The sequence below is a fragment of the Polyodon spathula genome, chromosome 4 (assembly GCF_017654505.1).
Source record: "Polyodon spathula isolate WHYD16114869_AA chromosome 4, ASM1765450v1, whole genome shotgun sequence".
Taxonomy (NCBI): domain Eukaryota; kingdom Metazoa; phylum Chordata; class Actinopteri; order Acipenseriformes; family Polyodontidae; genus Polyodon; species Polyodon spathula.
In genome coordinates, this window is record NC_054537.1 from 59,421,252 (window position 1) to 59,432,708 (window position 11,457).

An 11,457-nucleotide genomic window follows, 5' to 3' on the forward strand; every position below is an offset into this window, starting at 1 on the left:
CAGAAACAGCACAAGTGTCAAATCGTGCGCTACCACTACCATTCCCACATATGGTATTTCATATGTGTTCCTAGTTTCAAAAATGCTGTGACAAGTATTTGTTTCAACAGTGACTATGCTATGATTTTATAAAATTGAAAAAGTACAATCACATTGAAGAGTAAAGTGAATAAAATTAGGAGCCTATGGTTATAGTGGTACCATCACTAGGATCTAAAAATCAGACCCTAAGCCAACAATATATATATATAAAAAAATGTATTTATTGTACAGCAATACATTACAGATTGTACAAATGCTTTGTATACAGAAAAGGGAATTCTTCTTGGTCAAACAAACAGGAGCTAAAGACTGCAGAGTGGTACAGGTGTAGAATTGCTTTGTTAAAATAAAATTTTAAAAAAAATTAAACACATCCCATTAACTGCTTTTTTGTACAATCTGGAGGAGTAGTGTTCATTTTCCAACTATCAATAATCAGAGCCACAATGTTTTAGTCATTGAATTAAATAATTGGTCCAGGTCAAACAAATGTCAAGATGGCAGGTATGGAGGGAGTTGGTGGTGCATTTCACTAGTTTATGAGCGGGTGTATTTGCCCCAGATGTGAAGCATGAATACTGATGCAATAAAGAGCAGGCTCATGACCAGCACTGGAACTGGGCCACTGGAAGAGAAGAAAAAAAAAAAGACAAACATGAGAATGAGGGCAGTTTGTAATGATGTAATAGCTGGGGGTGGGGGAGTCCACAACTTTATCACTCAATGTGGGTTAATAGAGGCATAAGTGACAGGTGAAGATAGCATTGCAAACCAGTGCAAGAACCACTGACCAAATAGCATCCAGATAACTAATCTGTGGTGCTTTGAAACAATGGTGCATTTTAACGGATACCCTCACAATACACACACACGGCACATGCTAAATGAGATTACACCAAACCTCTCCTCTTTCTTTAGAAGCATCAATTGAATTAATAAATATCATCTACTTTGATCTAGTTAGGAACATCACAAGTGCTTGGAAAGCTTGTACCAAGGGTGAAGTGTTTACTATAAAGATCATAACACAATAAAATTAGCCTGGGAAACAAAAATAAGACTTAATGCTAAGACTTCAGGTGCAGTGTCACAACTTTCAGGATCATTCAACAAGATTTGTAATTTGCCAAGCCAATTACAATTCAGCAAGGACAAATCAAACAAGGTAACATGACCATACCTCCTGGAATATGGGCACAACTAAGCTGGAACAGAAGTACTTAACTTCTACTGCCTCCAGGGAACTCAAGTCAACCAAACACTACATTCTCAAGTAGGAATTAAAACATTTACAGCCCCTTTCACACTGGCATGCTATACCCTTGTCAGGACCTGGTGTCATGCAGCTCAGGTACGTGAGTTCACACTGCTTTTGATAAAACAGGGTTGACCTGGGTGACAGACAATTGCACAATGCACGGATCAATGCCCCGGAAGCAGTTTGTTACTGACATTTCCATCCAAGCTTCTCTGCATTGAACCATCAGGCACATTTTTAATTACAGTAAATGTTTCTACATTACTGCTGCAATCTGGTTCACGCTCTGTCCCAAATCAACAAAAACATGGTTAAACAGAATAAACAGAAATGTTCCTTACGGAAGTGAAACCTTCATGCAGGCATGGCTGTTTGTTATTAAGTCGGCTCACGAACGGCCATCATGCATTTAGTCTCACTCAACCTGGGCCAAAGCGTGTCATTCCACATCCTGAGGTGGGTCGCTGGGACCCGGGTCAACCCAGGTACAAACCAGGTATGTGGTTTCACACTATGAGGGATTGTGAGCCAGGTAACCAGAACCCGGGTCCGGACCCAGGTAACCAGAACCCGGGTCCGAACCTGGGTCCGGACCCAGGTAGAAGTGCCAGTGTGAAAGGGGCTTAGGATATCTTGACATGAGACCAGTAGGGATAATTAACCTTTCAAACAATGGGAGTGCAAAACCCGAGACCATATAAGGACACCGTAACTTGTTAGAAACATCCATTACAGGTATGAAATGCATGGATAACCACAGGGGTCAAGATGTGTAACATATGCACAATTCTGCAGCTTTGCCTGAATTTATTGGAGTTTATTTCTAAATTAGTACAATTATAGTGACATTAACTTAACCATTAGACAACTGCTATCAACTGCCATGTTACTAGTTGAGTTTACGGTGGTGTACCTTAGATAATGTTTGAACGTGCAAGTTTAGTTCACAGGTCCTAGGCATATATTAATTCTGATCTTTTAATCCTACTTCAGTAAAATTGGAAGAGGAGAAGTGAATAGCTAGAAAAAAAATATGACCACATAATAGGCTTTGGCTACAGCTAGAAGGTTTATTACTTGAATGATTACCACAGCTATTTGTATTTAGCGATCTAACTGTAGCCCTTTGACTCTCTTGCAAATTACTATTCCTGTAATGACATTTTAATTTGTGACATTTAACACCAAGAAGCGCCAATTCAGTTTCTGCCCCAGTTAGCCATTATGATACAAGATATGTGGTGCCTCTGTAGAGTTCAAGTTCACTCCAAAGCTTCATAACAGTAGTGACATGGTTTACATGTAATGGACCTTTCTACCGCAAAGCTGTTAGCAGGTCACTGATAAGCTACTTATAGCAAGTAGTCCACCTACACTTTAGTAGCAGTTTCTATACACTGTTTTTGTTATATACTTGGGATCTAAATTCTCAATATAGCTGGGTTTAAAACATTATTCTTGAAAGACAAAGGGGGTAGTCAAATGGCTCAAGAGAAGCCTGCATACTACAACTCAGTATGAGAGCCAGGCATCCGTAAGAGTTGTAGTGAGCTGAAGCAACGATGCACTTTAGAAAAACGATACCCTGACTATACTCACACTTTGAGACCGGGGGAGTCCTCAGTGTAGAACCTCCACATTCCTCCTGTGCCTGCAGAGGATGCACGGCCTGCACTCCTTGTTCCACTGCTAGTGGCTTTCCTACAAAAAGGGAACACAAATAATAATAAAGGGCCAGCAACTGAATTAACATGCATTTAGAATACGGAAATAACATTTAATTATTTTCAGCTGGATTTCTTCAATTTTATATAAAAAAATAAAAAAGGCTTAACTTTCTAATCTCCCCCTGTAAACGCTAAACAGAAAAAAGGTATGACGGAAGAAATACTGCTGCATCTACTAAGACTGCAAAGCAACATTCCACTGCTAAATATGGCTGTTTCAGCATTCTCACCTTGGTAGCATAACATCTTTCTTTTAGGAGACTGGGGTGTATTCCACTTACCCTGTCAGAGTATTGTAGATTGACACCCAGTGCCACATGTATTACAGTGGGATTAACACCACCTAATGCCCTGTGCGCAGCAGAGAGTTGTGCATTTCAAATGGTGTGCCAATGCTTGTAAGAAACCAAGTCAAAAGGTAAATCGTTTCAGTTACTACAAATTAGTGTATTTAATGACTGCTGTCCTAATACCTGGCAGATTAAAATGACTATATCAGACTTGCATATAAAGACTGGAGAATCAAGCAAAACTCTGCAGAACGTTGTAACCCCAAAGAGGTAATACTTGATTACTACAATTCTGCCACTTTACCTCTGCCTGACAGTGGAACCAGCAGCTCTGGAAGCAACAGCTTTGCTGGGGGAGCGACTGGAGGTGCCAACATTGGTCACACTTGCTGCAGGGCCAGGCTACAAGAAAACAAACACACATTGATAATGTGGACAATCCATGATGATGCAATGCAAGCTGTATCATTACATACAACTATAAAGAAACACTGTGGACACAGACAAAACACAACACACGAACTAGTAGGGCTGGTATTTAGAAAAAAAAAAATGTACTCGCCACATTCAGAGCGTGTTAGGAATGCGATGTTCTACACACTTAAGCATGACTACTCACTCCATTATCAGAGGGCAGTACTTGTATGCAGGACTACCTTGTCCAATGTAAAATATATAATGGTGACGTGGCCTTTAAAACTGGGTATAAACAAAGCAAAGTTTTTATTATTTTTAAACTAACTTATACGAAATGTAATTCAGATTAAAAAGCAACATTTATTTGTCTCTGCCAAGTTACAGTACATGTAAGGTATGGTTTTCTACATCTGGTGCTGTGCTGCAGTATTCATAATAATGACCAACATATATATATATATAGCTGTAAGTGTATTCCACCAAACTTGACTATATAAAAAACAAGCAAGTAGAGCACACTAAATTATGTTCAAACACTGTGCAGAAACTACCTTATCACTGTAGACTACACAAATGATGATGCCGAGCCGAACCCCCCCACCACATACACCATACTCTATAAAATTTGTGGCACCAGCACATTACACTACAGCCACGTCTGCAATACTACCAGTCGTAGTAGTCATGCGTCATTCATTCATGTTTACGACAATTAGTTCGTGGTACTCGGAAATACTATGATGAGAAAACATTGTATTGCTAAAGACAAACATGCACATAATTGACAAAAATAATAGCTTTCAGTATAGTTCAGTAGCAAAAGACAGCAGGAAACCAAATCAATATGCTGGCTACAAAACTATATTTATTTTAATCATTCACCGAAAAGCTAATATAAAATATAAGAGGAAATATTGTTCACCATGTTTATATAGTCTCTCTTCGTTTATTCAGGGGTAATTCTGTTATCTGCAGGATCCCTCTGAGCGTTTGCCTCTGGAGCAACCCTGTGTATTGAACCTGTAAATCAACAGCAGATTTTCAGAGGGTGACGGGCCACTAAACAAGCCACGACAAAACGGCACAGGACCTTGTGAGCTGTCCTGAAAAACACCTGAGTATAAAAAAAAAAAAAAAACATGAACTTAAAATACAAGTAAAAAAATAAGGAATTCGCGAGTATTATGTTAAAATTTACATTGAAACGTATTTTAAAACCATTGTAAATAAATCTAATCTTATTTTATAAAAGGAAGCAGTGTTAAAATCCAGGCAGATAAGGAGGTAGTTAACCAGAATGAGGTGACGTGTCCCCGAGTGAAGTGTACAAGCAGAGGCTGCGAGAAAAGGGGGACCATTTTGGCTCCACCGCAGTTCAGCAGTGTTTTAAATTACAGCGCAATTGAGCCAACATGGGAAACAAACCGCTTCAGTTTCATCGTAATCCACAACCACTTCCTGCTCGCAGCAAATTGTGAAGTGTGGTCGGGGTTATATCGTCCTGTGCATGTTCTAGGTGTGTAGATAATCGTATTGGTAGTAAATAACAAAGGTAGTTTATACCTGACATATGTGCAAGTGTTTATTTTGCACTGTTTTTCCAAAATTTGTATTGATATTTAATCGGGCTTGTATTTTTACTTGATGAAAACGCAAGTTTAATATTTGTATTGTTGATTATAACAACTAGTCATTAAATTACATTCCACGCATTTTACCACGTTAAGGCGTGATATTACCATTTTTTATATAGGATTGTAGCTGTCGATTACAAACAACTGACCGATTATAATGCTACCAGAATAAAACAGTACACTGCTGTTTTTTTTCAGGTTAAACTTGGCTTGGTCATTGCGTCAAACTGTTAAAAAAGTAAACCATAGGATTTTATTCACAGAGACAGTGCTCCTCTCCGGAAGAATAAACTGATTAAACCATAAAACAGTAATTACATAATCCATTATATACACTGTGTTCTAATATAAAATTAATCAGAGCTACTAGTACAATGGTGAATGTGGTGTTTCTGCACCCGGATTTGGGGATCGGCGGTGCAGAGCGTCTTGTGGTGGATGCCGCTCTGGCACTACGTTCCAAAGGCTGTAAGGTTCAGATATGGACCGCACACTACGACCCAGACCACTGCTTCTCAGAGACCAAAGACCCCGACCTCCCCATAGTCTGCGTGGGGGATTGGCTGCCCACAAGCATCTGCGGATACTTCCACGCACTCTGCGCCTACATTCGCATGGTGTACGTTGCCTTGTACCTCATCATCTTCAGCGGGGTGGAATTTGACGTTGTGTTTTGTGACCAGGTTAGTCCAACAGAAGTTTGTCTTGGCAAATATAGCAACGTTTTGTTAAATACATTTGGGATAACTGGGTCAATTTTAGGTTGTGTAACTTATCTAGTTTCCTGTAATGACTAATTAAAATAAATAAATAAATAATTAAGTGCTACCCGATGAACTTACCATAAACTGGCAAAAACCTATTTTATACAAGGACAGTTACCAATGTCCTAATATAGGCTACACCTCGGATGCTTTCAGATAACTGCCAGGGGACTGTGGGCATGTAGTTTAAGTGTTACACAACGCCCTGCAGTGTTTGAAAGAAATACATTACCTTTGCTGTATCCTGTGTTTTCCAATACAATCCCTGTTTTGATTTTTTTTTATTCATACTATGTGGGTTACAGAGTTAAATCTGCTGGAAATACATTTGCATCTTTTACTCAAGTGTATCCAGGTGTTGAGATTGAAATGAGTAGCAATTTTGTGGACATGAAAGAGCGGCGTTTCAGGAGGGAGCATGATCTTTCAATGTTGCGAACCCCACAGACAGAAAGTTGTTTTTCCAGAGGATTTCTGATTTAAAAAAATATAAACAAGCAGGACTATGCTGAAAAATAACCATTGTATGTGAAGGCAGTATATAAAAACCCATGTGTGTTAATAAATCCATCAAGCATGTATTTTGACATTCCCGTTGAGTTTACAATGCCTTATTGTAACAACATTGTTTTAAGTTTATTTTTTGGTGCATCTTTCAGGTATCGGCATGCATCCCTGTAATCAGACTCGCTAGGAGGAAGAAGAAAGTTCTTTTCTACTGCCACTTCCCAGACCAGCTCCTCACAGCACGCAGCTCGTTCCTCAAGAGAATCTACAGGGCTCCCATCGACCGCCTGGAGGAGGCCACCACGGGCATGGCTGACTGTGTGGTGGTCAACAGCCAGTTCACAGCAGGCGTCTTCAAACGTACCTTTAAGTCCCTGTCCAGTGTGCACACAGACGTCCTGTACCCTTCGCTGAATTTCAGCACCTTCGACATAGAACCTTCAGAGCTTGGCGGATTGGTCCCAGCAGAGAAGAGCTTTGTGTTCCTATCTATCAACCGGTACGAGAGGAAGAAGAACCTGCCCCTGGCCCTGGAAGCCTTGAAGGACCTTCAGGGCAGGCTCTCTGGAAGTGAGTGGAAGAAGGTTCATCTTGTGATGGCTGGTGGCTATGACGAGAGAGTGCCAGAGAATGTGGATCACTACAAGGAGCTCAAGGACTTATCCATTAAGCTTGGCTTATCGGACAGTGTAACCTTCCTGCGCTCCTTTTCTGACGAGCAGAAGATCTCCCTCCTCCATCACTGCACCTGCGTCCTCTACACGCCCAGCAATGAGCATTTTGGCATTGTCCCTGTGGAGGCCATGTACATGCGCTGTCCGGTCATCGCTGTCAACTCAGGAGGCCCGCTTGAGTCCATAGCCAACGGGGAAACTGGATTCTTGTGCGATCCCCAGCCAGCATGCTTCGCTGAGGCCATGGAGAAGTTTGTGAAGGACCCCGGCCAACGACCAAGCATGGGGGAGGCCGGGAGAGACCGGGTTTTAAAGCGCTTTTCTTTGGATGCGTTTTCGGAACAACTGTACCAATACATCTGTAAACTGACAGAATAAAGCACACATGGAGAAGGTATTTTGAATGCAATTGAATGATTACATGGAACCTGTAATATTTTCTAACTTGAGCTGGACTTCAATTTAGTTTTTTTGTATATCCTTAAGAAACCTAAATTCGATGTTCTAAAAGCAATTACTTTGAACCACCCTAGATGGACTACAGAGCCCCATAATAACTGTAGACCATGTACTGTATCCATGCATTCCTTGTAATTGTTCCAATAAAAAAAAAAAATCTCTTTAGCTATTGGAAAAAAATAAACATTGTTGCCACATTATATAAGTAGGTATTATTTCAGACTCATCCCATTGTAGCTAACAAAATAATTCCATGCACGTTCATCTACTAATTAGTCTCCAGTGTTTAGTTTTCAAAATAATCTCTGTTTTCTCAAACACATCTGTTCATTTTAAGTCCTGATTTATTTGGAACTATACTATGTTTAAAAAAAAAAAAAAATCTTCATTTGCAGGCCTTGTTTTCAGATAGTCTTCCACTTGCATGGTCATTTCACCCAGAAAGTGAAATTTGTCCCAACCCATTGAGAGCCTTCTGTTTTGTCAGTAGGCAACCAGCTGCTTCCCCTAATGTCTGACATGCTATGCAGCCAGTAAGATGCTTCACCCTGAACAAACTGAAATGAGGTGAAATGACCTGTGAAGTGTAACAGACTTCTTAAAGGCAAGAGAAGCAAAACTAAGACATTTCTTTAACCAGTATAGTACCAGACATAGTGTTAGTTTCGTTGATGAAATTGGTGATGAAAATGTTCGTCAACAAACTGTTTTTTTGTTTTAGTCAGTGAGGACTATAAGTGGATTTGTGAAATAAATTGGAAAGTGAAACGAATGATGAAATAGGGTGGTGTACAAAAAAAGATTAGTTTCACAAATTTTGGTTTTAATAGTAATAACCCACAAATTAAAATGCTCACATACTGTTACGCTGTCTGCTAAGCCAAAAACGCAAACATATGTTGACTTAATATGTCCAAAGTAGGCCAAAAGTGCTGCAATGAGTTTGTCTTTTTTTTTTTTTTCATGTTTAGTTGACTAAGTTTCAATATTTTCCTTGTTAGGTTGAAAGGCGCCATGCAGTATTTTTTGCGCTGTAGCAGTTTGCATTTAAAAATAAAGTGCGTTTCTTTCATTTTCATTCTTTGTTCATAACGTACGTTAATTTTCCATAGAGAAATATCAAGTAGACTGGAATCATGTGAAGGCAATATGATGCTACTGTGTTTTTGAATAACCTTTAGTAAATTGTTTTTAGACTGATGCTTTTCATGTTTTGTGGCATCGTTTATACAGTGAAATGTGTTCGTAGAATAAATTAAATGTAGTCACAATTTTAATAATTGCGTTGGATTTTTATAAATTTCATTGAAAGTTTCCAGCATAACTTTGCATTGCTTATAACAAGGCTCAAAGTTAACCTATATTCGGTAGCATATGCGCGAGGACCACAATGCAAATCGTATTGGAGAGTGGAGTACAAATACTGTCACAATTCACCATGTGGATACAATTTGAAGGTAGGAAGTTTATTTTATAGACCAAAAGTAAAATGAAACTGTAAAAACATTGTGATAAATTTTTAAGGTAACATGATGAAGAATACACTGCTGATTGAATCTGCCCAAAGTCTTTTTGACGGTGGCACAGCAGAAATAACTACTTCTGCTGAAAAATCCCAAAGTTGTCTCTCACCAAAAAGATTGCATTTTTTTCAAAAGCATCACAGAAGTTGCCACTGCCAGCTTCAGGATCTGGGCCTTCAGACAGGCATGAAATCAAGAAATAGAAACAAATTCTGTCACAGCCCTGCAGTGATCCAGTTGGAGTTGCATTACGGAAATCACAAAGTCATGTTATTTTTCCAGTTGTAAAGCCTTATGCCTTATGTTATGCACTGGATGTACTTGCCATGCCAGCTTAACACTGACCTGACGTCATTTGCAATATCATGTTTTCTGTGCATTTGAGACCTATATAATGAACAGAAGTGTACAAAAGATTTCTGAAAGGTTTTGTTTGCCGCAATCACTTTAATCCCTGTGCTCTGTGCTTTGTGTTTTGGTATTAGTCAAATACAGAAGTTTATAAGAAATATAGATTATAGAGCCCAAACTTCAGTACCACAATTCTTTGAGTGCATACAACATTTACAGCTGTCTCTATTTAATGCAAAGAGTTACTACTGATTGTCGATTAAACATAAAATAACAAAAATATCAAAAACTTAAAACTGACAAAGCATTTTGGTGTGTAGCATATAACTATCAGTACTACAATTGTACAAATCTAGAAATACTAAAATAAACTATAATAAACACTTTGACTAGAAGTCTTTCTCAGTCACCCAGAAGCGTTAAGAAAGATTTCTAATTAAAACATTTGCCATTGAATTTGTAACATTTGATTTTAGTATTTCTAAACAGGTAGGTATATATGATATATCTACAGCATCACCCGATCCACTCCATACAAATCACTAATCTGAACATGGTCTGGGCCCAGCAGGTCTGGGTTAGTCAGGATTTCTCCAGTGGTGGTTTAAACAGAAATTATAGGCTGATGTAATGCAGGCTTCTTGGATCACTCGATTGCGGTGATTTAAAAGTGACAGCACAGAGGTCAGTGCCCGACTGCAAGGACAGTGTCTGCAGGAAACGAGGCTGCCTGTAATGTATGAGACATTATATCTCATCTCCCAGAGGGTAAGTATCAGCTCACAAAATATGAGATAATTTGTGACTTGTAAAGATAATGTATCCTGGGTCCAATTTGTTTGTAGACAAATTGAATGGTTCGCTGTATTAAGCAATTTAGCTATTCTTACCACAGTTGCATGTTTTTTTTTTTTTTCTCTGTGTAAAATATATTGCTTTCAGTTTCTAAGTGAGTTCAATTTGGAGAAGGTGTATTGAGTATTGGAAGTTCTACAGAACTTTAACACATTTGGTTTTATTATGCTGGTTTCACATGCAGTCTATTACATAATTGTAGTTTCTTTTTATAATAAAACAAACCCTTATTCAATTTCCCATGCATGTTCCTAATAAAGTGGCCAGTTAATATACAGGATATACTGTACTGTACAGCATCTGAAGTTTTAATGTGTTTAGAAGCGGCGACACATTAATGGGCTTATCTCGATAGAGTTAGTTTTAATGTTAATGATAAAACAAGGGAATGGATCTCCTTACTTGGACAACAAGTCTACATTTCTTGTCCTCTCCCTTCTCTGAGGGAAATACCAGCTGGTATACACTGGTCAGAGTTTGTGGTTTGCTGGTTTTCAGCTGGGCGTGTTGGTTCATGTCCAAAAAAAATCGGTCAGTTGAAAACCCCCTAACTGTAGTGTCCTAAAGTCAACTGTTCATCGTCTACTCTCCTAGGTTTCTCTGTTTGCTGTAAACACGGGAATTTCATATTCTTCCTGGGGCTCACTAAGAGGCTAGAATATATTTATTTCAATTTACAAATCTTAGCTTGTCAGTTGCTGTAATTTTCAGCAGGGTTTTAGTGCTTTATTGCTGCAAGCTATACATTATACAAAGAATTGTATGCTTTACAAATTATGGATTTCAGATGTTACTGCTTCGATAAAATATTCAATTGTATTAACATATACCTCGTAAGAGTTAGCAAAGCTGGGTTTGTAGAAGGAAAAAAAGATTTATGTCGGGTTCGTAAACAGTCGCCTAGGGATTTTTTAATAATGCAATCAATAATATCATAAAGAAACGTGTTACTGTCA

The 11,457-nt window shown here is 38.8% G+C and overlaps 2 protein-coding genes across 2 annotated transcripts; one reads left to right on the forward strand and one right to left on the reverse strand.

The window, feature by feature from the left end:
* Positions 1–243: 243 nt before the first annotated feature.
* Positions 244–4,812, reverse strand: sec61b (SEC61 translocon subunit beta). Its single transcript, XM_041248205.1, has 4 exons — positions 4,657–4,812; positions 3,622–3,719; positions 2,900–3,001; positions 244–667 (listed from the first exon to the last, which is right to left on the reverse strand). Exons 1-4 carry the CDS (start codon positions 4,657–4,659, stop codon positions 580–582), a joined length of 291 nt encoding a protein of 96 aa, XP_041104139.1. The 5' UTR covers positions 4,660–4,812; the 3' UTR covers positions 244–579.
* Positions 4,813–4,930: 118 nt separating this feature from the next.
* Positions 4,931–8,844, forward strand: alg2 (ALG2 alpha-1,3/1,6-mannosyltransferase). The gene is made up of 2 exons (XM_041248204.1): positions 4,931–6,051; positions 6,792–8,844. The coding sequence occupies exons 1-2, from the start codon at positions 5,743–5,745 to the stop codon at positions 7,689–7,691; spliced, it is 1,209 nt and encodes a 402-aa protein (XP_041104138.1). The 5' UTR covers positions 4,931–5,742; the 3' UTR covers positions 7,692–8,844.
* The last annotated feature ends 2,613 nt before the right edge of the window (positions 8,845–11,457 follow it).